The sequence below is a fragment of the Nematolebias whitei genome, chromosome 13 (assembly GCF_014905685.2).
Source record: "Nematolebias whitei isolate Nwh7 chromosome 13, NemWhi1, whole genome shotgun sequence".
Taxonomy (NCBI): domain Eukaryota; kingdom Metazoa; phylum Chordata; class Actinopteri; order Cyprinodontiformes; family Rivulidae; genus Nematolebias; species Nematolebias whitei.
This window is the reverse complement of record NC_056510.1, coordinates 37,466,585-37,492,739: the sequence shown is the minus strand read 5'-3', so window position 1 is coordinate 37,492,739 and position 26,155 is coordinate 37,466,585. Positions and strand designations below refer to the sequence as shown.

Below are 26,155 nucleotides of genomic sequence, written 5' to 3'. Positions count from 1 at the left end.
CCACAGGAGTAGGTCACAGACTGGACTCGGTTCTGTGTGTGCATCATGTTCAAGGACTTGACCTCAGCGTAGGAAAAGCTGAAAACTTGTTTATCGCCTTCCGCCATTTGTGGGTTTTCAGTTGTAAACCTGTCATCTTTGCAGAAAGTCAGTGGCAGCGTGCCTCTCAGAGTTACAGTTTCAGGAAAACAAAACACACCAAACATCAAATTAAAAAACTAAAATGAAAACTTAAGTCAAATTCTTTCATTTTGTTGTTCATGACAAATGAAAAAGACAAACAAATCAAGACTTTTATTAGATTTTTTTCCCCTTACAAATACATCTCACTTACATGATCAATCTTTTATTTTTTATTTATTTTATTTTATTTTTTAGAAATCTGTGGTTTTAGAAATGTCACTCAAAACTCGAGGGATATGCATAGGAGTCAATGTCCAGCTCCGTCACAATTTGTTTTGCCACTTTTTTTTTTTTTTGTTCAGTTCAGTTTTCCAAAAAAAATGGAATGTTTATTTTTTCATTCAAATGTTTGAACATTTTTTTAATGGAAGTTCACAGGGTAACACTGACTGACTGATGAAAGTTTGCAAATGTCCACATGCAAGATAACTTCATTCAAATCTCTTAAACACGTACAGGCTGATTTAGAAGAGACAGTACTTTGTGCGCGAGCGCACCGGTTTCAGATCCGAACTGAGCACTAACAAGATAGATGAGAGGAATTAACGTGTTACGGCTCAGAAAACAACTAGATGAATAAGTAACGGGGGCTGCTGATATGACCTACAGGGGATAAGACACTGCAGTGTGTTTGTGTGCTTTTCCCTCGGTCTGCTGAGAGAATATCACTGTCAGTGTCTGACTGGAGGTGGTTCACGTCACCCAACAGGACTACAGCGTGCGACAAACATGAGGACAGGAACACGGTACTGTCTCTTTAAAACAAACATCTATTAAAAAATTGCCTTGTAGCTAGTACAGACATGACAATATTCACTTTTTGTTAACTCTGTTTTTGTACAACACCGTGACATAGGCCATTTGCCGGAGTCCGACTCTGAGCTGCAGAGGGGGAGGGGGTGCAGTCTGGGGAATGCTGTGGTTGCTTTCACACCACGTTCAAGACATTTCTGATCCAGTTCTTCTGATTTATACCAGATAGTGTTTTTTATCTTCATAATGTCATAATGATATGTACAGAGGATGGTCCAAGGTACTGCTGCTGGAGTGAGGTTTGGCTGAGTTCAGTAGACCCAGGACACAGGGACCCACTGACTGGTGGTGCACACCTGCTCCATAGCCTCCTCCAGGTGCCCGATGGTCTCGTCAATCTCGTTGTTGATAATGGTCATGTCAAAGTAGTGGGCGTAGGTCTTCTGCAAGACTTCTGACTCTCTCTGTAGCCGTTGGAGTGACTCGTCCTGGAGAAGGAGGAGGAGTCAAGTCTTGTCAAATTTATTTATAATCACATTTAAAAACAGCAGCTGTTACCAAAGTGCTTAACAATAAAATCAATGGCAGTAATTATTAAAGAAAAAATAACAAACTTAAAAGCATCAAAAGAAAAACAAAACATAAAACAACAAAATACTAAATCAAATCACACTGTGTTAAACATCAGTGAATACAGGTGTGTTTTTAAAAGAGATTTAAAAGCAGGAAGTGAAGTGGTCTGTCTAATGTTGGGGGGCAGATTGTTCCAAAGTTTAGGACTGAAAAAGCCCGATCTCCTCTGAGCTTCAACCTGGTCTTTGGTACAACCAAAAGCAGCTGGTCAGATGATCTCAGTACCAAGAAGGTTGAAGTAGATCAGAGAGATATGATGGTGTGAGGCCATTTAGGCACTTAAAGGTCAGCAGGAGAAATTTAAAATCTATTCTGATACGTACAGAGAGCAAGTGAAGGGAGGACAAAACTGGTGAAATATGATCAAACCTACAAGTTCCTGTTAATAGCCAAGCTGCATTTTGGACAAGCTGGAGACGTGAAATGGAGACCTGACTGAAGCCAACATAAAGTGTGTTACAGTAGTCCAGTTGAGTTGTTATGAATGCATGGACTATTTTTTCAAGGTCAGATCTTGTCAACACGGACTTAAGCTCAACTATCTGCCTTAAATGGAAGAAGCTTTTTTGTAGAACAGAGCTAATCTGTTTATTAAACTTAAAGACAGAGTCTAAAGCTATCTTGAGATTTGTAACTGACTGCATAAGACATATGTGTCAAACTCAAGGCCGGGGGCCGAATGTGGCACTAGTTGACATATTATCTGGGCCCCCAAGATGATATGTGAAATGTAAAATACTTCTCTTTACTTTTTCAGTAATCTTTGATTATAATGTTGACAGCACAACAAAGAACATCAAATGAGACCAATCGAACTCTTGTTGAGAAACCTGTAACCATGAAAAGATGTTGGGTATCTGATGCGAGTTAGTGTGGTTTTTGAAATTGGCCCTTAGATGGAAAAAGGTTTTAATTTAGGCCCCTTTTGTAGGTGAGTTTGGCACCCCTGGCTTAAGATATGGCTTAAGACAGTCAAGGCTTATAGGAACAAAGACAGCAGTAGAGCTAGGGCTAAACACAATAACTTCAGTTTTCTGATCATTGAAACTAAAAAAAAATTGAAGCAATCCATGCCTTGATGTCATCAAGACATTTTAACAGAGGGTGAATTGTGCATGAATTTTTGGGTTTTAAGGGCAGATAAATCTAAGAATCATCAGCATAACAATGAAAAGAAAGACTGTGTTTCCTCAGGTTAGACCCAAAGGGAGCAGATACAGTGAAAACAGAAGGTGTCCAAGAATTGAGCCCTGCAGAACCTCACAGGAATGAGGCACTGAAGCAGATAAAATACACTGCCTGGCCCAAAAAAAAGTTGCCACCTGGATTTCACTAAGCAAATAGGTACGAGCCTCTTATTGGATAATTACTGCATGGTTGATTATTTTCAGCTGCAACAAGTTATTTAACCCCAACTGCTGCAATGAGTTGCTTCTCATTTCTTAAACAACCATCTTGAAAGACATCGTGTGGTCGTGGAAAAGATGTCAGTCTGTTTGAGAAGGGTCAAATCATTGGCATCAAGCAGAGAAAACATCTAAGGAGATTGCAGAAACTACTATGATTGGGTTAAGAACTGTCCAACGCATTATTAAAATCTGGAAGGATAGTGGGGACCTATAGTCTTGGAGGAAGAAATGTTTCTGGAAAAAACTTCTGAATGATCGTGATCAGCGATCACTTAAATATTTGGTGAAATCAAATCTAAGAAAAACAACAGTAGCACTCAGGGATATGCTTAATAGTGAAAGTAAGAGCTTTTCCACATGCACAATGTGAATGGAACTCAAGGGATTGGGACTGAACAGCTGTGTAGCCTTAAGAAAACCACTAATCAGTGAGGCTAACTGGGAAAAAAAAAAGGCTTGAATTTGCTAGGGAGCATACAGATTGGACTCTGGAGCAATAGAAGAAGGTCATGTGGTCTGATGAGTCCAGATTTACCCTGTTCCAGAGTGATGGGTGCATCAGGGTAAGAAGAGAGGCAGGTGAAGGGATGCACCCATTATGCCTAGTGCCTACAGTAGTCATCAATGCAAGATCTTGGTGGAAAATTAATGCAGCACTGGATGGAAACAGATCTTGTGACATTGCAGAAGCTTATTGAAACAATGCCACAGTGAATGATGTAATCAAAGCTAAAGGCGGTCCAATGAAATACTGTGACCTATTTTTTTTGGTGGTGACTTTTTTTGGCCAGGCAGTGTATTACTAACATTAACACAAAAACTCCTGTCCAGGGAGGGGGAAGACAGGGAGCAGATGAGAGTTTGAAACCTATAGAAGCAGAGAACAGAGGGATTGATCCAACACAATGTGTCAGAACTGAAAGTTGAAGGGAAAACACTGATAGGGTTTTCTGCTAAAGAGGTATTTGACCAGGGCTGATTCTTTAGAGGTCTGCGTTATGAACCAGTTTGGTTTTTCACAGAGGAAGAGTCAACTCAGAGTCATGTCATTACGTCACATTAGGAGGAAAGTCCAATAATCCTTGAAGTGTTGTTCTATCAGATAGTTATCAACAGTCAGTTTATTTTTATCCATGACTTCAGTCATTGAGCACTAAGTATGGAAAAAGAGGCAAAGGTCTTTGTCCAGGCTAGCCAAATGACTGACAGTTGTTCATGTTTTTCAGGCTTATAAAACTTTTTTTTCAATAGTTTGTAAAAGAATGGTACATTAGGTAATATTAAGCCTACTTCTGAATGCTTAGTTTGTAAACCAAACAATGCCGGAACGCAAACAGCAAGGGGGTTGTCTGGGGGTCCACAACACACATAATAAATAGCAAGAACATAAAGACTTCTTATTTCTGTTAAAGTAAAGTATTATGTCTGGTTCGTCTTTTGATTGGTTGCTGGTTGGCTGTTGTTCCTGAAAAAGAGGTTCTTTGCTCTGACCCAACAAAGAGTTGGTCTTGAGTCAGCCCTAGATTTTTGGTGCAAAACCTACTAATACAGAAGGAGCTAGTGCTAAGGCTTTGTTTAAGCACTGGAACCTGTTAGTTGTGTGTGTGTGTTTGGGGGGGGGGGGACAACAGAAAGCAAAGAAGTACTGATTTCTGGAACAAGGAGCTCAAAACTATACATGCACACACACAAACACTTGATTTTAAAGGTACACTTTGTGTTCAGTCAGGTCTAACTTACTGGCAGCGTTCGACACCACCTGGGTGTCTGAGGTGAGCATCAAAGAAACAAACGCATGCAGCATGCAAAATGAAAGGAGTGCAGAGAGAAATGAGAGAGACTGCCGGTCCACATGCATGAGAAACCTGATATATTGGTGCACAAGCCTTCACTGAGACAATAGGTGCGTTACTAGTTTAACCAACTATCACAACTGAGAATGTCTTAACCTGGCAATGGCTTTTTTGAGGTTTGCTTTGGTGGAACAAACTGAGTTTTAAATACTTTCTTTCATTTTAGAGAGAAACAAAAATCAAGAAAAACGTATATATTTTCATTACACTTTTTTGAGTTTGTGATTTCTCCTAAATGAGAAGCATTTTGGAAAAATTAAAAAACAATGATGCTAACAACTGTTGGCAAACTTCCAGAGGAAAAATAAAGTACAGTTTGTGAATTTAAAGGTTTAAAGGTTCTGGACACGTCCCACCAGAAGGAGACCCAGGGGAAGACCCGGGACACGCTGGAGGGACTATGTTTCTCGGCTGGCCTGGGAACGTCTCGGGATCCCCCCGGAGAAGCTGGCCCAAGTGGCTGGGGAGAGGGAAGTCTGGGCCTCTCTACTTAAGCTGCTCTACTTAGGGGGCGGATGTGGCTGAGTGGTTAGAGCAATCGTTTGCCAATGCAAGAGTTGGGGGTTCGAATCCACCAGCAGTTACATGCCGAAGTGTCCCTGGGCAAGACACTGAACCCCTCATAGCCTCTGATGTGTGTCCCATCAGTGTATGAATGTGATAAAGCTCTGATTAGTCTCTTTAGAATGATTTGTTCAATTATCTTTGTAGAGATCTAGTAGAGTGCTGTATGAATGGGTAAATGAGGACACAGAGGTGCTATATAAGTACAGTCCATTTACTATTTACCATTTTACTCCCGCAACCCGACCCCAGACAAGCAAAAGAAAATGGATGGATGGATTTTAGGGTAAAATAAATGTTGGTACTTCAGGGCTTAAAATGAGACATACATAAGATTAATTGAATTAAGTGACCATAAACTCCTCTGTAGACCAAATGATTCTGGAGTCAAATGTGAGCCCATCTGTCTTTTTTGCTTTTCTTTCCGCTGCTCCCTTCTTCAGGGGTTGCCACAGCGAACTAAGTCGCACAAAGACTTGGCAATTATTTTTACGCCGGATGCCATTGCTGACACAACCACAGACCACCGAGCTACCACAGCCCTCTGAGTGGAGCAGAGAGCTGCCATCTGGGGCGCCCGGGGGAGCAGATGGTGGAGGTTAAGGGCCTGACCTCTGCTCCACCACTTCCCGTGAGCCCATCTGTCTATTTGCTAAAATTTGGACCAAACTGGATCCTGTAACTGGACAATAATCCTAAGTGTGAGAAAAAATAAAACCTAAAAAATAAATCTTAAATCAGACTGAAATCCATTGTTGGGACCTTAACAAAGCTGTGTAAAAGAAAATGTATGAAAATCTCAATAATCTGAACAAAAATAAAGCTGAGTGAAGCAAAATTTCTCAACAAAGTGGTGAGTGACCAAGTCCAACAGGACATTATCTCATGTTGTTGTTGCTAAAGATGGTTTAACGAGCTGCTAAATGATGAGCAGCAAACAGTTTTTCACTACTGATGTCCAGCTGAGAAAAAAACCACAAAACAATACAGTAAAAACTTAGATGTCAAAATGTGTCCCCTTTCTTTAACTTGAATATTTCTGTCCAGTCCAAATGTAAACCTTAAAAACCGGACATATTTATACTGAAGTTCCTGACTTTAGCAGATTTCTTTTATGAAACAGGAAGACATTTTCAGTTGTGTATGAAACACATGGTAAGTCGATAATTTTTCATGATTAAGAAAGGTAACAGCAAACAGGCAGGAAGTAGGAAGGTACTTTGTACAAAGATGATTGCTTCTTTGGGTCTTTTCATGAAAGGGAGTGACTAACACCATCATTTTAGTAATTGTGTCTGGTGTGTTCATACCTCATTGATGCCTGGTGTGATAGTTGGAGCAGCAATAAAAATTATATATGGCGCAAACTCTGCAGTCCGCAGGACCTTTAGGGCCTAAAACAAACCTCACGTTAAAGATCAAAGTGGCCTTAAAAATAAAGCGAGTGCAATCTCTCTTTCACACACCTGAGGTTCAACGTCTAGTATAGCAACAAGTCCCTGCTCGTGAATCTTCCGAATGGTCTCCAGCCGCGTCCCGTACATGGCGTCCTCATGGCTGCCGTACTCCAGGTATTCATTGTTGCTGATGTCCTGCATCATCTGGTCGTGAGAAACAAAGTAGTAGTTTTTCCCGTTATCCTCGTCCTTCTTTGGAGGTCTGGTTGTGTCTGCAGGACAGAGAAGCACACACATAAAGTTAGGGTTTACTCTGTGACGTGCAGTGCTAATGTGAAAAATCTCCACCATGCGTCTTACGTGGGATGGGGTAGGCAAATCTGTCAGGGTGTTTGGTTATGATTGTGTTCTTGATGTGTCTTCTGCCCACTCCATGAGCACCTGACAAAAACAAACATGGATCGTTAGAGAGGTTGTTGATGAATTTTTCTGCTACACTTGATGTAACTCACCTAACAAAACTAGTGTTTTCCTCTTGAAGGCAGGAAGCTTCACGACCTCTTCGTACGTGACCAGATCTAGTTGATCAAACACTGAAGTAGGAGAGAGAATGAATACGTACGTTAGGATGATGAGCTCTGTGCTCAGATAGACAAAAAGCAAGCAGGAAGCTCAAAAGGAACAAACTGGAACACAACTGGTAGCTACTGGATATATATATATATATATATATATATATATACACACACACACACACACACACACACACACACACACACACACATATTATTTTTTTACTGTAAGCTTTTTTTATTTATTATGTCTGAAATGTATCCAGCGACTCAAATCTCAGTCATTGCACATTTTTATTTTGATTCTTTATTAAAAACACAACAAAAGGAGATGTTGCCCAGTCTGTGGAGTGGATGTTCCAGCCTCACTACGTGCACCAGCTCGGGCACACTCTACTGCACAGCAGAGACGCGGACCGCATGTCCCGCAGGGAGCGTATTCATCCTTATTTTTAATTTTATTAAAATTATTTTTAATAAATAATTATTTATTATTATTATTGTTAATAAATAATCAAAATAAAAAATGCACGATGACTTTGGACTTTTAGGGGCGGAGATTTGAGTTGCCGGATCCTAGCAAACAGTCGCCGGAACACAGCCTGCCAAAATAAGAGAGTTCCCAGCTCCTGTTCCAGCAGGATCCAGCTCAAATTAAGCACTGGTTGTACCGGTCTGTCGCAGTGAAGGGAGAGCTGAGTCAAAAGGCGAAGTTCTCAATTTAACGGCCGATCTACGTTCCTACCCTCATCTATGGTCATGAGCTTTGGGTTGTGACAGAAAGAACGAGATCTTGAATACAAGCGGCCAAAATGAGTTTTCTCCGCAGGGTGTCTGGGCTCTCCCTTAGAGATAGGGTGAGAAGCTCAATCATCCGGGAGGGACTCAGAGTAGAGCCGCTGCTTCTTCACATCGAGAGGAGCCAGTTGAGGTGGCTCGGGCATCTGGTTAGGATGCCTCCTGGACACCTCCCTGGTGAGGTGTTCTGGACACGTCCCACCAGGAAGAGACCCAGAGGAAGACCCAAGACACGCTGGAGGGACTAGCTTTATATACATGTATATATAAATTCATAGTCATAGGGAAAGTGAGTGGCGGCGGTCTATCTCTCTGCCTGAAAAAAAACATCACCATGGGCTACAATGATGCAACATTAGCCAAGAACGGAACAGCCATCCAGGTTGAAATGAGGAAGAAAACACGGCCAGTGACGGTCAGCAAAATGCCCTTTGTCCCCACAAACTATTTCTCTGGTTGAGTGACACACTCATTCACATAAAAACACTGGAGCAGTCCTCATCAATCCACTTGTATTATTATCACCTTTGAGCTGTTAGTACAACAGTCTGGTCAGAACTAAACTTTACATGTCAAAAGTTATCTGCAACATCTAAAACTTTTCCACAGGTAAAAAAATAATAAAAAAATAGGACTGTTCCTTTAAACAGCGTGTGAAGTCTGTTTACAGTACAACATTTTTCAGTCAGGTCATCTGGACAGTTTCTTTTTTTTTTGTGCTGAAACTTTTCACCTTCCATCCAGAAGGCTTCATCAGTCAAGGAAACACACAACAAAACTGATTCTTCCCCCAACAGCTTACTCTAAAGTGGAACAAACCAGTTATGTTGGTGCTAAGATGGTCTCTTTGGCACGCACATCCACCGTTGCCGGCCCTCTTCCTCATCGACAGTCATGTGAAACTGGTTGAAAACAACAAAGTCCATGCTCAATAATCCAGGTATACAATCCACCATTTTTCAGTCAGGTCACCAACATAACTGGTACGTTCCACTTTGGAGTAAGCTGTTGGGGGAAGAATCAGTTTTGTTGTGTGTTTCCTTGACTGATGAAGCCTTCTGGATGGAAGGTGAAACATTTCAGCACAAAAAAAGAAACTGTCCAGATGACGTGACTGAAAAATGTTGGATTGTATACCTGGATTATTGAGCATGGACTTTGTTGTCTGTTTACAGTAACTGATTCTGTCTGAAGACTTTCTGTAATGTTTTTTTTCAGTACGTCAAACTGAACATACTGAGAAATTCAAATAGGGGAACAGTCTTCGTCATTTTCAAGAATTAAAATAAAAACCTTTACAGTAAATGCTGAGTGGACCTTTGTTGACTGTAAACTTTTCTGTGAAATGAAGTGCAGCTGGTCTGTGCTGCAGAGCGTCGTGGTGAAGCAGAGCTGATCTTAGTACAGTTAGTACAGTATGTCCTCAGCTTCTGAAATACGACTCTTTGTGCAGCAACCATCTCGGCTGGCTGACAAGTGAAATAAAATACCCACAAGTCTCTGGGTTCTGTGTACAAGAGACAGCTGCTCTGACTGAAGATCAACATTTACAGATTCCATAAAGATCTTCTCTGATGTCTGAAGTTTTCCTGACTTTGTATTTGTAGCTCTGCTGATGAGCACATGTGCATGAATGCGTGTGTTGGGGTGACCATCACGGGGACACAGGGTAATATGCATGGTTTCAGTTTTGTCTCAGTTTTTGTTGCTGCACAAAAACAACAGAAACAAAAGTGAAACAGCTCAAATCAAAGGAGTGAATGAAGCGACAGAAGAAGAGAGGGAGGAGGAGCTGCTGCTCGCCGTCACTGGTTCTTACTTACATGCAGGTCGATCGTTGAGGAAGCAGGAGAGAACAACAGGAGGGGTCATAACATGGTCATCTTACAGTATTAGAACTTGTTACAGAAAAACTGCAAGATAGCAAGCAGTAATTGTACAGCAGAACAATGAAGACGGACACAGACTGTTCCTGTTAGATGCCAAACTCACACAGACAGGTGATATTTTACTCAGTGAGAGAACAACCAGCAACACGTTAGTGCCGACACTATCCAAGGTACATGACAGAACATGATTATGTGGCCACATTTAGGCCTGGATTTAACTTTTTACACGTACAGCAGTGAAATATTTTGTGCACACACTGTAGTACCTGCTGGATGCTTGCTGAGCTACAGAAGCTTGCAGGTAAATGGACTGTACTTATACAGCACCTTTGTATCTCATCAAGACACTCAAAGCTCTTTACAACAATCTGTGTCCTCATTCACCCATTCATACAGCACTCTACTAGATCTCTATGATTATATTCACACACCGATGGGACGCACATCAAAGACAATGAGGGGCTCACTGTCTTGTCCAGGGACACTTCAGCATGTGACTACCACTAAACACTCAGTCACAGCTGACCCCTACAAATAGCTGAAACTGATCAATACTTTATTTTTATTTTTTATGTTATTGTACTCTATTAACCCCCAATGGGGAAATGAATTATCTGCATTTTTTCCATTGCACATATGAGCACACATGTGAAGCAGTGGGCTGCCGTCTAAGGTGCTCGGGGAGCAGCTGAGGGGGTTAAGGGCCTTGCTCATCAGCCCAGAATGGGGTAAATGAGGGTAGAGGCAGGTGTGGGTGCTTCACCTTTTCCACCTACATTTTGATGTTGTCGGTCCGGGGAATTGACCGGCGACCCTCCGATCACAGACCTACCCTCTCTAACCACTGCACCACCACTCCCTGTTACTAATGTGCCAACGGGGTCAGTCTGGTTACTAACAGCAGCATCAGTCATGTCTTTCTGATGTTTCCTTTTCACCTCAGAGCTAAATCCTCAAGTTTCTTTTCTCAGCCTGTGTGTGTAAAAGGTTTGGGTACTACACAAAAATAACACATTCTGCCAAAAGGTTTGTCAGGAATTCCAAGGAAATAATCAGAAATTTTACAGTAATTTTGGAAGTTACATATGAAACGTTTGATGCAGGAAATCATCACAGTATTGTTATTTGGGTTACGAGACAAGCATGGATAAAAACCCATGACTCTGAACTCAGTGCATTCATATACACATTTATACAACCCTTAAAGTCAAGCTTCATTCCTGCTTCAATCTCTTCTAAAACTGTTTGTCCCCGATGTGAGTAAACAAAAACACTTTTGACAACATTACTCCTCTGCTGCTGTCAGAGAAACCATAAAGGACTGGATTCTTGGATCTTCTTAATTTGTATAAATTTAAAACTGGGAACCCCCAGAACTCTTCAGCTCCTCGTTTTTAAACTTCTACTTTCACTTTATTGAACATGAGGAATGAAAACGGTTCAAGAAGAAGAGTGAAAGAATGGTGAAGCTTTTCTTTTAACAGCTGTAGTTGGAGTTGGGGAGTCGATGCACACAGTTTCACAGACATCTTTCAGCTGCTCCATCAAGGGGCTACCACCGCCAGTCGTTTGCCACATCTCACCCTATCCCAGCATCCTCCTCTGTGCTGGGGGGAGGGTGAAAAAGAGGACATGCATGCTCCTTGCATTTTCTCCTCCACCAGATCCATGAACTTTCTTTGTGCTCTTCCTCTTCCTCTCCTCCCTGACAAAATCCTTTGTCCAATACATCCACAGTCCCTCCTCTGGACGTGTCCAAACCAACTCAGCCTCTAATTTTGTCTCCACACTACTCAGACTGAACTGTCCCTCTGTTATGCTCATTTTTTATCCTGTTCATTTTAGTACCTCCCAATGAAAATGAGAAGATTTCCATCTCTATCATGTCCAGCTCTTCACCATCTTTTTGTTAGAGCCACCGTCTCCAAACCAAACATGCACCATGTAAACTTTCCCTTCCACTTTTGCAGCTCTCCTTCTGTCACCAACCAAAGCTCTTGTTTACATCCACTCCACCCAGCCCCTATCTTCACCTCTCTTCTGCACTACTTACAATTTTAAATGATCAACCTCACATACTTAAATTCCTCCACCTTTAATAACTCAACTTCTTGCAGCTTCACTGTTCCACCTGACTCGCTCTCATCCAAACACAAGGATTATGTCTTTGTTTTTACTGATTTTCAACCCTCTTCTCTCCGAAGCATGCCTCTATCTCGCCAGGTTCTCTTCCACCTGCTCCCAACTCCCCTTATAGATCAAAGTTGTCTGCTAACATCATAGTCCGTGTGGAATCCTGCCTGAAACAGATGTTTGTCATCTCCACAATGCCTTCTTGATATCATGCGTACCCAGAGAGAACGTCTTCATTAAAGCTGGAAAAAACTCTTAAAATTAAAGCATCTCTAAGGGAGCGCACATCACCTGCTGCCTTTCATGCCAGAGTTGACTTCCATACTGTAACTTATAATAAAAAGGGACAGAGTTGTAGATGTTTTGTTAAAATCTTATGACTTTATGCATAGTCTTGTGTGATGCTGTGAGAAGACAACAAACATTGGCTCAATATTTGTATATGTGACTAAGGTGTATACAGTTTGTGTTGATTAGCTGTGGTGACCCCAGCTAGTTGTAGATGCATATCCAACAATTATTTTTGAGGGTTTCACTAAAACCCATTCAGTGGTCCATGAGATCATTTGTTTATGTAGTGATTGAATTACGTGTTGGTAATGACACTCAGCTTGTGCCATACCAAATTTTAGAGCTCAATTTTTGTAAAATTGACTGAATTTTAGTCACTTTTTGAGTTTTTTGGTGTTGGTAAGTGGAGAAGAATGAAGAAACCATATGAGCGGGGGCCTCGTAGGTGGGCCCATTGCTCTCCCCAAAAAGACATTGAGCTTTATTTAACCCTTTGCGTCCCTTGGACACATGGTCTGAAACACTCAGGGTTCTGAAATTCTCGGGATCCATGAAGGGTTCCCCAAAAGTTCTCTCTTTGACTGCTCAGAACCAGGCATGAGTGCAAATAGATGTTTTTGGTGGGTTTAATAATGCATATTAGCTGTGGCAACCATCCTGAATAGGTACGTCCCCAAATTTAATTAGTTGTAAAATCTATTGCTTTCTTTGAGTCAAGGGTGAGATTCTGCCTCAAGTGGAGGAGTCCAAGTATCTCGGGGTTTTGTTGACGAGTGAGGGAAGAATGGAGCATGAGATTGACAGACAGACTGGTGCAGCGTCTGAAGCATTGTGGACTCTGTGCCGGTCTGTTGTGGTGAAGAGGGAGCTGAGCTGAAAGTCAAAGCTCTCTGTTTACCGGTCGGTCTACGTTCCTACCCTCAACTATGGTCACGAGCTCTGGGTAGTGACTGAAACAATGAGATCATGGATACAGGAGGTTGAAATGAGTTTCCTCTGCAGGGTAACTGGACTCTCCCTTAGAGACAGGGTGAGAAGTTCAGTTATCAGGAGAGACTCAGAGTAGAACCGCTGCTCCTCCATATCGAAAGGAGCTAGTTGAGTTCGAGTATCTGCTTAGGATGCTTCCTGGGCGCCTCCTTAGAGAGGCGCTTCAGGCATGTCTGACTGGAAGGAGACCCCAGGGAAGACCCAGGACATGCTGGAGAAACTACGTCTCTCGGTTGGTCTGGGAACACCTTGGAGTCCTCCCAGAAGAGCTGGAAGAGGTGGCTGTGGAAAGAGATGTCTGGTCCTTCCTGCTCAAGCTGCTTCCCCGAGACCTGACTTCAGAACAACAGGAAGATAATGGATGGATGAAAGTGTATCCATCAATTATTTTCTGTTTCATTAAAATCTATTCACTGGTTTATAAGATTTTTTTGCTAACATTACAAACAAACACATGCTTGTGCAAATCATTATCACCCGCCTTTGGCCATTGATGGCAGGAGGAAATGAAGTCATCACCCTGACACAGCAGTCTGTACCAGAAGGCAGCTCACTTTTCGTCTTCACTGGGAATAACTCCTACATATCAGTGCTGTGCTCTGCATCACCATGCAGCATGTCTCTTCTTTCCCATCCCATAATCCTTTGAGACAAACTGCAAGTGACCATGTGACACAACAAAGGATTAGGTGACAGAACTCTCCCGTCAGAAAAGCCTACAGAAGAGCACCGGAGCAGTTTACAGCTTAAAGTGAGCTCACGGTCCAGTTCCCAGCAGCGTCAGCAGCAGGTGAACTGACTGTGCGGTCAGATTTACAGCTGACATGTGACCGAGCTCCGCACACGTTACTGAGCAAAACGTCTGGGACAACATTCTGTGAATATGAACGCACAGAATCAGCCAGCTGCTGTTCCTCTGTGGACTAGGAACACATGGCTGACCTGAGCTAACAGCTGCAGCCTCAGGGATAAATGTTAGTAAGATTGCTGGGGCTGGGACTCACCCTGACTCAGAGGAAGCCTTTCTGGTTGAGAACCATGGATGTAAGGTTGCGTCATGCTCCATCCCAAGCAGAGGAAGTGGCTCTCATCAACATAGTTGAGATGAAAATCACGTCATTTTGTTCTGATAGTAGCTTAATCTGTCCCATTTAGACACAAAGTCCAGGCCCAACTTATTCTCACAGAAATACTGTAAGTGCAAAATATTATGTGACTGGTCAGAGGGGCGTGTTTCTTTTTGTGAAAAGCTCTTGGACATCAATGTTGTCATTTCGCTTTAACTACTGCACTTCCTGTTGTGCGAGTAAACGCAACATGAACAGTTTTGAGGAGCAGCTGGTCAAGACAGTCCGAAAATATGTTCAAATGTACAACTCTTTAAGACACACTTATAAAGACAGGCTTCAAATAACAATTAGCAATGCAGAAAGAAAATAAAAGGTGTCATTTGATTAATCTGTTCTTAACTTCATTGGCTCAGTCTCTCAGAGTGAACTATTTTCAACATGTTGTGAAAACAGAACTTTTCTTTCACTTTCTGACAATTCCCAAAGAAATGATCAAACTTGCAGATGACTCCTATACAAACACGTGTGTAATGTTTTAACTTTCTTTTTTATGGCGGAGCAGAAGAATTCATGTTAAGAATCATAATTAAAGATCTGCCTCTAAAAACAGCTGGACCAAAGTAAATGAAGGATTTAAAACCATTTTCCATCAAAGCCAAACGTGTTCATCTTCAGACACATGAATTGGACAAAACCGTTTGGAAACTTCTGTTTAAACAGCTGCAGACTGAACTTTTCTTCTTTTCTGCCAGTAATCCAACTCCAGCCCCTCATTCTCCTCTGTAAACTCAAACACACATGAACTTTTAGCCGGTGGACTCTCAGACAACACTCAGCAGTGATGGAGAGCTGTAGCAGGGTTCAGTCAGAATCCAACATACTAAGTGAAATGCTGAGGAGACAGGCTGTAAACTGTTTCATCAAAACACTAGCAAAGCATCTGACACCACCTAACAATGTGCTAACATGTGCTCACGCCAATCTCTCAACTGTCCCTGTGCACAGATAGCATTTCTGCTGTGCTGGCATCTCTGCAGCTCTGCTGGACCTACAAGATCTACTTACAGTCAACTAAACAATCTCACTTACACTCATCTACATATACTTATGATGCACACAGCGAATGACACTGGGTTGTCTGCAGCATGGAGCTTCCTGTGCATGTGTGAATAAAGTACCTGCATTGTGCTTTGCCAGATATTTATCTTTGTACTGCTTCTTCTTCTTGCCAAACCAGGTACAGCTGGCCTGCTGCTCCTGCTTGGTCTTCTCCATGGCGATGCATGCCACACGCCTGCCAAAAAATCAAAATCAAAATCAGCAACTGAATTAAGTGACTTGCACTCAGTGGAAGCAGTTCAGCTGCAGCATGCTGAATTTGTAATTTAAGTCATGTTTCCTTTGCACGGGTTGTCAGCTCTGACTAACCTGGGGTTGCACATGAAGACCAGAGGAGGGAAAGATTTACAAGACACCCTGCCTGAGGAGTTATGTTTTCAAAACCTATCCAGGAACTTTGAAATTAACGCTTGGAAAGCAAAATATTGCTTTTCCTCAACATTTTGTAACTGATTAAAAGCATTTGCAATGGTTTCACATTTTTCTTTTTTCATTTCAAACAGAACATCCTTTATTCAACAGCAAACGTGTTTACCTAAAAAAGAACTCCAAAGTTCTGGTTTTCCTGTGACTGATTAAACAAAAACCAAGACTTAAAATGTTTAACAAGATAAATTACTTACCGAGAAAATTAGAAAAAAACAAACAACAAACAGGTGAAGGAGCCTTTAATTCATTAAATAAATCAATGTTTCAGGGCCTTGCAGAAGATTTATACACATCTCCAAAATGCAGATTTTCCAGTTTATCCTTGACTTGGTTTCAGAGGAAACATCTTTTTTGTCTTTCATTCCCCCATGGATTATGTCACAATTAGGGATGCACGATATTATGGCATGGTATCGGCTGATATTAGCGTTCAAGTTCAATATTGGACATCTGCCATTCCATTAAAATAACTCACCAATATAAAAGGCGCTGTTTTTGTCTGCAGCGGCAGCACAACGTGATGACGTTACGTGTGCCTACCCGATCTCATGGCAGAGAGGAAAATTCAAAATGTCAGCGGTGTGGAAGTTTTATTTTTCGTTGGTGAGGATGTCGGATTCCAAAGATTTATGGACTACATTGAGCCTCGCTACATTGTCTCCAGTCTGAGATATTTTCCCAACGTAACGTTACCCGAGTTGCAAGCCATCATTTCCGACATCGTTGAGAAGCTAATAGCCAATAGCACGACTTGGGTGAGTTATACAACAGACATTTGGATGTCATGTTAGCCACGTTAGCATGATTAGTTTTATGGCACAATGGATAGACAAAAACTTTGAACTTAAAAGGCTGTTCTTCATGCACATGAGTGCAGAGGATCCCACACTGCAGCTGGGAACCCGTAACAAGTGTAGCGTCCATCCTTCCAAGAACCTTAAGACAAATGTCCTCAGAGACACTATGTCACCCCTACCCCCTCCTTTCCTACTAATCTGGGACAGATACTGGCATCTTGCTCTAACACAGGAAGTTTTTTTGTTAACCTTTTGTGTGTGTGTGTGTGTGTGTGTTAAAATCTACAGTTGGGACCACCCTGACATGTTGCATGATTCTGGACCGCCTCTGTATAATTCACCTTCTATGTTGAGTCACCAGACTTTGAGACTCCTGAAGAAGGGTCTTGATCAAAGAGCTTCACTTGGCCTTATCAACAGAGACTGGTCGCCATGACAGTAAAGGAAGTTAACCCCCCAGTTGAAGTTCTGATTCAATGAAACCCATTTTGTTTGTATCAGCATGGTGTCACACATCCTTTACAAAGGGTCATTGTATTATCTTCTCTGAAGAACTTTGAGAAAGGGGATTTTAATTACATTAATTATACAGTGGGATACTCCTACTGTAAAAAGCCCTCTGATTGGTTAAAAGTTAAGGGGCCCGTCTTCCTGGTGCCAGGTATACTGAACATCAAGGGAGTTGCGAGATGGCAGCCGATGAGGAAAGTTGGCTTGGGATCATCAGCTGAGCTGAACAGATGGAATGAGTGGTTGAGGAGAGTTGATGAGACTCTCTGAGAAACAACAGCCATATGATGGAAGACGTGTCCAGCTGAGAGATGGTGGACATCCTGAAAAATCTCAAACACCCTGGAGCTAAAGGTACGAGCCAAACAAACTGCAGCCCTGAGAAACAACATCCTTCTTGGGACATCGGGCCACCGGCTTCCTTCATGCATCAGCTGTGGTAATGAGAGATGAACATCTTCCTTCTGATGAGGGAACCACGAAATAGTGCCAACTAAGTTTGTTTAGATAATTTAATTCATGAATCTGAGAAAAACTTACCTAAATTTTAACATTAAGAGCTAGACCTTAGTCCAAATTGAATCAAATCTCCTTCTCAAAGTCCTCAGATTTATGCCATTTACTTTCTAAAATAATCCAAAAAAGTTCAATCTGGTCCTCTGGACATTCAAAAAAAAACAAAAAACAAAATTTTTTTGAATGTCCAGAGGACCAGATTGAACTTTTTTGGATTTTTCCACCTGGATTATTGAGCATGCATCAGGATATTTCTAAAATAATATTATTGGTTCATATTCATATTCAATATTTGCCATAATTTCCATGTCATCATTCAAACTGAAAATAAACATCACAGAGCTTTATTTAAATTACGGATTCTTCATGTTTTCTTTGAGGGACAGGAATTAAGTTCGTTACAAGAACTCATGGTTTATATATGTTTGAGGTGAGGCCGGTCCAGAGTAAAACCTGTTTAAGTATACGGGTTTGACCGGACCAGAAGTCCAATATCCTGTACATATATTCCCCTCCACAAGCCTCCACAAGTGAGACAGCATCGCAGATGACTAATGCTAATAAATAACATTTAACACTTTTCATTTAATATAAGTCAAAGTGCTATGCATATCATATGGCTGTTACTGAATATATGTCACCAGCTCTTACAGCTGTTGCACAATTTTTGTAGCAAATAAGCCAAAATAAGAGGGCTATGTTCTGACAAAGGAACATATATAAAATATTGGTATTGGCATCGGTTATCGGCCAAATAAGTTTTAACATATTGGCATATCAGATATCGGCCAAAAATCCAATATCATGCATCCCTAGTCACAATGTGTCGAGTGTACTTGCCACTCCTGCAGCTCCGGCGACGGGATAAGGCCTGCTGTGCCATTCTTGGTGTTCTCCAACTTTCCTTGCCACCAGTTGTGGTCGTCCTTGGAGATAATCTGGATGATGTCGCCCATCCGAAAACGGATACCGGCCTCTTTGCAGGGGATGAGTTCATCTTTGGAGGGATCGTATTCAAACTGGGCCCTTACGTAAATCTGTGTCAAAACATAAAAAGAAAAAAATAATAAAAATGCAAACCGTGAAAAGGGACAAGCTATGGAGTCAGGAAAAAGAGGAGAGCATAAAAAAAATGTAAAGAAACATAGTGGCTACATGGTGTACACATGTGACAGCCTGAAGTAATGAGAAGGTCATCTTCCAGGGAGAACAGGGTAGATTGTGTGTGTGTGTGTGTGTGTGTGTGTGTGTGTGGGGGGGGGGGGGGTCGCCAGCTTGGAAACTGGTTTCCAAGGAGAGTATTTCAGCATATGAAACCAAGCACTGTCAGGCTACTAATGAGTCTCTAACAGTTTGATAATTACAGCACAGGCATTGTTTATGCTCAGCTTTACTCTGCCTGGAAACTGTTTATGGTCTACTGTGAGTCTTTTACTGTGAGTCTTTTACTGAGAATCTTTAACTGAGAGTCTTTAACTAAGAGTCTTTTACTGAGAGTCTTTTACCGAGAGTCTTTTACTAAGAGTCTTTAACTGACAGCCTTTTACTGAGAGCCTTTTACTGAGAGTCTTTAACTGACAGCCTTTTACTGAGAGCCTTTTACTGAGAGTCTTTAACTGAGAGTCTTTTACTGAGTCTTTTACTGTGAGCCTTTAACTGTGAGTCTTTAACTGTGAGCCTTTAACTGAGAGCCTTTAACTGAGAGCCTTTTACTGAGGGTCTTTTACTGTGAGTCTTTTACTGTGAATCTTTTACTGTGAGCCTTTAACTGAGAGCCTTTTACTGAGGGTCTTTTACTGTGAGTCTTTTACTGCGAGTCTTTTCTCTGTTGGGGAGGGTTTGAGGAAAGCTGTCTCTTACCTTAACAAACATTTTATCCTTGACTGGAGGTCTGGAGTCAATCTAGGATTTGAAAGCATCACACACATCATGCAACAAAACGGCTGTGTCATGTCCAAACAGCAGTTCAGGGGGCTTAGGTTTGCAAAGGGGAAGGAAGGCGGGGTGTGTGGTATTTAGTCAAGGGTCACTCTTTGCAGACATTAAAACTAGGAGTGAGTTCAGTGGCTCTTGAATGTTAACATCTGCTGCCCTCTGTTGGTCACTTACTCAAATCAGCTAATTTAACATGTGAGATGGACTCAGTCTTCAGATTAGTGTGTGAGGAAAGCACACACACATGCACACACACACACACACAACACTGAGGGATTTTTATTGCCATGATTCAGTTAGAAACTGCATGCTTTGCTTTCACAGAAGTTAAATCGTTTTATAAATTGTTACCCGACGGGGTCAGTGGTTAGGTAATGCCTGTGCCATTATTAGCAAACACACACACAAAAGTTGAGGGGAAGTGTGACAGTGTTAGGCTGATAACACAACAGAGGTCACACAGGTGGTCACAATATTGAATGATGTCACAAAAACAAAGAAAAGAGCCTAAACAGATAATAACATGTTTAAATTTTGACTTTGTGTCATTTCTAGAAATAGAAGTCAGATATAATAACAGTGATCAGGTTTAAGGTTTTGTTCATGAGAAGAAGGGATTAACAAGCTGGACTTGGTATCAGTTTTAAAGGGAGCGCTGTTTGGTCATTATTTTTATTTATGTTTACAATACTTTATGGAAAACACCATGCTGAATTACTAGGTGGTGAGAACATTTACACTAATAACTTGTTAAGCAGAAGCAGCTGATGGGTACCGACACTCCAAGCTGAGGCAAAAACTCTGGCGTGGGAGGAGTTCGGAGAGGCCATGGAGAATGACTTGCGTACGGCTTTGATGCAATTCTGGTCCACCATCCGGCATCTCGGGGGGGTTCAGTACACCACCAACACTGTTTATAGTAGGGGTGGTGTGCTGCTGACCTCATCTCGGGATGTCGTGGGTCGGTGGGTGGAGTACTTCGAAGACCTCCTCAATCCCAACAGCACGCCTTCCACCAAGGAAGTGGAGCATGGGGACTTTGGGTTGGGCTCTCCAAGCTCTGGTGCTGAGGTCACCAAGGTGGTTAAAAAGCTTCTCGGTGGCAGGGCCCCAGGGGTGGATGAGATTCACCTGGAGTTCCTTAAGACTCTGGATGTTGTAGGGTTGTGTTGGCTTACGCGACTCTGCAATATTGCGTGGATATCCGGGGAAGTTCCCCTGGATTGGCAGATGGGGGTGGTGGTCCCCCTATTTAAAAAGGGGGACCGTGGAGTGTGTTCCAACTACAGGGGGATCACGCTCTTAAGCCTCCCTGGTAAGGTCTATTCGGGGCATCTAGAGAGGAGGGTTCGTTAGATGGTCGAACCTTGGATTCAGAGTCAGAGTCAGAGTCAGAGGAGCAGATTCAACAGGAGCAGTGCAGTTTTCATCCTGGTTGTGGAACACTGGACCAGCTCTATACCCTCAGCAGGGTCCTGGAGGGTGCGTGGGAGTTTGCCCAACCAGTCTACATGTGCTTTGTGGACTTGGAGAAGGCGTTCGACAGCATCCCTCATGGAACCCTGTGGGGGGGAACTCAGGGAGTATGGGGTACCAGGCCATTTGATACGGGCTGTTAGGTCCCTGTATGACCGGTGTCAGAGCCTGGTCCGCATTGCCGGCAGTAAGTCGGGCTCATTCCTGGTGAGAGTTGGACTCTGCCAAGGTTGCCCTTTGTCACTGATTCTGTTCATAACTTTTATGGACAGAATTTCTGGGCGCAGCCAAGGTGTTGAGGGGATCCGTTTTGGTGGCCTTAGGATTGCGTCTCTGCTTTTTGCAGATGATGTGGTCCTATTGGCTTCATCAGGTCGTGATCTACAGCTTTCGCTGGAGCAGTTTGCAGCCGAGTGCGACACGGCCGGGATGAGGATCAGTTCCTCCAAATCCGAAGCCATGGTCTTGAGCTGGAAAAGGGTAGAGTGCCCTCTCCGGGTCAGGGAGGAGGTCCTGCCCCAAGCGGAGGAGTTCAAGTATCTTGGGGTTTTGTTCACGAATGAGGGAAAAATGGAGCGTGAGATCGATAGGCGGATAGGTGCAGTGTCTGCAGTGAAGCGGGCGCTGTACAGGTCTGTCGTAAAAAAAAAAATGGATGGATGGACTTATTAAAATACAAGACATTCTTATCTTGACTTATATTTGTACAAAAACATTTCTTCTTATGTTGATACCGTAAAAATCCTCCATCAAATGCAGAAAAAAGGGAAAAATGGCCCAACTGTTGTTTTGACATTTAGGGCACAAAGAAATAATGTGATTGCATTGAACAAGCTGCTACGTCATTATTTTTGGAAAGCTCCATATTTGATGTCCACATAAATCATCTAAAAATACTTTGGAAAGCATTTTTTAAAATATCCTCCTCCTCACTTTGTACGCAGAGTGTGAGTATGTGAGGAGCAAACACAGCAGGAGGTCTGTTTTTATAAAGAGTTGCATAGACGAGGCCCGTTTGATGACAAATCCTTACGTTGGTACCCCCCCGAACATAGGAGGATCTGTGGTGGAAGTGGTCACCAGCTACAAGTACTTGGGTGCACACCTGAATGACAACCTCAGCTGGAGCAACAACACCACCAGTCTGATCAAGAAAGCTAATCAGAGACTCTACTTCCTCAGGCGGCTGAGACGAGCTGGTCTGGGAAGCTCAGTCCTCACCTCCTTCTACAGGTGTGCAGTGGAGAGCATCCTGTGCTCCAGCATCAACGTGTGGCATGGAGGCTGCACAGCTGCAGAAAGAAAAGCTTTGCAGAGAGTGGTGAAGGCTGCACAGAAGATGTTGGAGTCAGTCTCCCCACCATCACAGATATCTACACCTCCAGATGCAGGAAGAGCCACCTGCATCATGAAGAACCCCACTCACCCAGCACACACACTTCTTGCACAGCTCCCCTCAGGCAGAAGGTTGAGGAGCATTAAGTGTAGAACCACTAGACTGAGGAACAGCTTCTACCCTGAGGCTGTTAGACTCACATCCCTAACCAAGATAATCACTGTAATACCACTTTAATTGGAGATTTGTCACTTTATCTGTGCTGCTGATTATTCATGCTGCTGATTTCTTACCCATAAGTTGCTATATTCATAGCCATCTGCTCACAACAGACTCATGTTCAGGCTGTTGTTTAATATACCGTAATATATTAATTACATTATTATTGTTTAGCGTATATCTTTTTTTCATTCAACCTTTATTTATACCTTTATTACATCTTAAATCCTTTTATACTGTTGCTTTATTTATACTTTATATTTTTGCTATTGTTGGATGTAACTGGGACCTTGAGAATGCAATTTTGTTCCATCTCATGTACCACATGTGATGCGAATACAATAAAGAACCCTGAACCTTAAAATTAGATGCTGCAGTTTGCATGCATGTGTTTTCAAAATAAAAGCAGTGATTTATGTGTTTAAATGTTTTTCTTTTTCTTTCTGTATTTTCTGATAGAGCTACAGGAGAAGCTCTGGACATTCTTTCACTGAAACTGTCCCACCCTGCGTGACCACTGCAGGAGGGGTTCTGGTTCTAAAGGCTGGAAGGGTTTTGCTGGTGCAGGGGAGGTGTGATCGTCAGAGATATGCTGGTGAAGATTCAAGATGATCAAGATGAAGATGAAAGAGATGTTTTCAGACAAACATATTCTGGATTGGAAGACTTTTTTTTTTTTTACAAATAACCATCTGTTGTTGTTTTCTGACAATTTTCCTCTCAAACTTAGGTTCTTAAAGTCAACAAAACTTTCTTCCTCACAATGCTTCAACAGAAAAAGTGGATCCAGAAACATTGTGTCTGTCCCTCCTTCCCAGATAAAAAAAACAAAACATCTGCAGTGCAAATAATATAAACGAGTTTGACTGTGGTACACTCCTACCTTTAATTACTTCTTTAAACAACAAGTTCAGTTATTTTTCACATATTCTAAATATCAAAAGTGCATCTCTTAATAAAACATCAAAACAAGTATTGTTATAACATTTGCTTTGTTTTTATATTCTACTTAATTTTAGAGTCTCATCATTATGGGTGGCATCTCATTTGTTAAAATATCAAATTATAAGTGAATGTTTAGCGACCCAGTGACCAGTAAACTGTGTAGCTGTGTGACAAAAAATAAAACAATCATGGCATATTTTCATGTGTATGGCTTTAAAAAGTGTATTCTAGGCCGTGCACATAATTTTATTTCCCATCTTCATACTCATTTTACCCATCTCGACAACCACTCCAATCTTTATGATTTTGTTTATTTAGAAAACACATCCTAAATAATTTTAGTTATTTATCATTGACGTGGATTTTAGACTCAGACATTCGAGGCTGTCGCGTCTTGAATTTACAGAAACTTCATTAAAAAGGGTTCGACTTGTTTGAGGTTCCAGCAACAACTCCGTGACTGTGTTTGGAATCACAAAGTTTAATTTAATTCTCCAACTTGTTTCTAATAACAGCAAAGCTCTTTGGCACAGATCAACTTGTTGTCACGTTAATTAATGTTTTGTTAAGCACGTTGGTCACAGTCACTGTGGTTGTGTAAAGTGCTAAAAAAATAAATAAATTAACTAAATGAAATGGTCACATCTAGAATATAAAATCAATTCTTGTCTTTGTGACATTGTGAGTGACAGAATCAGTCAAACCACTTCAACCTGTCTTGAATGAATCCAAGTGACTGACATGTTGTGAAGCACAGGAGAGGGTTTAGTATAAGCAGAAGTGCTGCAGAGCTGACAGTGAGTAGTAAGAGCTTTACCTGTCGACCTTTGGGCTGGATGGTGGATGGCAGGTCCTGTGGAGGTGAAGCATTGATCACAGAAAGAGATTCAGCAAAGTAAAAACAAAACTACATCACTAAAAGAAACATACACAACCATTTGCAATCTGGCTTAACAGAAACAAACAAACAAAACAACAACAGCAAAAGCAAAAAGACAGAGGACTTTGGATTCACATCTGTTCTGGCAGATCGGTCTGTGGAGCAACCAAGCGAGCACAGAGCAAGCAAAGCAGCTGCAGCATCAGCACAACCACAGAGTCTGTCTGGAGCCATGACGGGGAGGAACGAGGAGGGAGGTGCAGGAGCTGACTGGGAGTAACTCAAAGAAGAAGACGACTGGATGCCCGCTGGGTGTCAGCAGGGAGGCACACCAATTTGTTAACCGAGATATCGGACATGAGAGGGACCCCTGGCTCCAACAGATGAGCAGTGGGGAGAAGGACTGACACGAGATGGAGTCAGGTGACCTACATCACACCCCGCCGGCGTCGAATCCAAACGCTACTCAAAGAACGCAAACAGAAGAAAGACAAATACTGATGAGGGGGCAATCACATGGGGAGGCGGAGACAAGAGACACGACACATCAGTGTGACGAATGAGACGCACCGGAGGGCACGGAGAGGCATGGGTGTGGGTCTGTCTGTGGGGGAGGGGGTCTGGTGGGGGCAGGCGCCTTACCAAGACTGAACTGTTAATGCTGGAGTGGCCATTGGCAGGAGACTGCCGGGAGGTGTTGGGGGACTCTTTCTGAAATAAGACACACAGGTCAGCAGCACACAGCAAAGACACACACATACGCACGCACATACACAAACACGCACGCACACGCACACACACTCTTGGACAGGGACTACAGGCAATATAGAGGGTTTGTTTGCAGAAGAGACCTGCAACTGATGCTAATGAAAGAAATACGTCACCAAAACATGGCAACCAGCAACTTTCTACAGCCTGCACATCTTTATATGACCAGAGGGGGGCGCCAGCCTGACATGACACTTGGACTGAAGCAGCAGTGAGCATGAATGAGGTCATCACTACGAGACAGACCCCAACAGCTATACTTGGACTGAATGTGAAACCCCTTCACGATCTCCTGACCATCAAATCTATGAACATAGACTCCTTCTCCGTTCAGAATATATTATATGGATATGTATCTGAAAATAAAAAAGATGAATACTTTGTCAATAACATTATCATAATATTGAAATTCTATATACATAAATGCAGACATGGCAAGTCTAAACCATTATGGTCTGTATTCAAACAAGAACTCCAGTTATTAAAACTTTCATTAGACTGTGCTAAAAAACCACAAGCCAAAAAGCTCTGATCACCTCGCTCAGATAATATAGCCCTCTGACAAATTATTTTAGTAATTATGTAGATTCTTAGATAAATAGTTAGTTGTTTAATTTACTGTACTATATTATTTGCAAAATCTCAAATAGTATTATTACCTAAATTTTAAGTTTATGATGGTTGATATGA

General features: G+C 42.1%; 1 protein-coding gene across 12 annotated transcripts in view; it reads right to left on the bottom strand.

Moving 5' to 3' along the window:
* Positions 1-279: 279 nt before the first annotated feature.
* The window catches only part of caska (calcium/calmodulin-dependent serine protein kinase a), a 406,103-nt gene continuing 380,227 nt past the window's right edge, over positions 280-26,155 (bottom strand). For 4 of the 12 annotated variants that reach the window (XM_037687083.1, XM_037687086.1, XM_037687084.1 and 1 more), the window contains 9 exons: positions 25,340-25,408; positions 24,635-24,670; positions 18,747-18,943; positions 15,714-15,829; positions 7,305-7,385; positions 7,153-7,233; positions 6,862-7,064; positions 6,706-6,789; positions 280-1,424 (listed from right to left, as the gene is read on the bottom strand). In XM_037687083.1, coding sequence (XP_037543011.1) covers positions 1,248-1,424; positions 6,706-6,789; positions 6,862-7,064; positions 7,153-7,233; positions 7,305-7,385; positions 15,714-15,829; positions 18,747-18,943; positions 24,635-24,670; positions 25,340-25,408 — 1,044 coding nt within the window. In that variant the 3' untranslated portion in view covers positions 280-1,247. Of the gene's footprint in view, positions 1,425-4,718; positions 4,746-6,705; positions 6,790-6,861; positions 7,065-7,152; positions 7,234-7,304; positions 7,386-15,713; positions 15,830-18,746; positions 18,944-24,634; positions 24,671-25,339; positions 25,409-26,155 lie in introns of all 12 variants that reach the window. The other 8 variants (XM_037687085.1, XM_037687087.1, XM_037687092.1 and 5 more) reach the window with 5 other exon arrangements.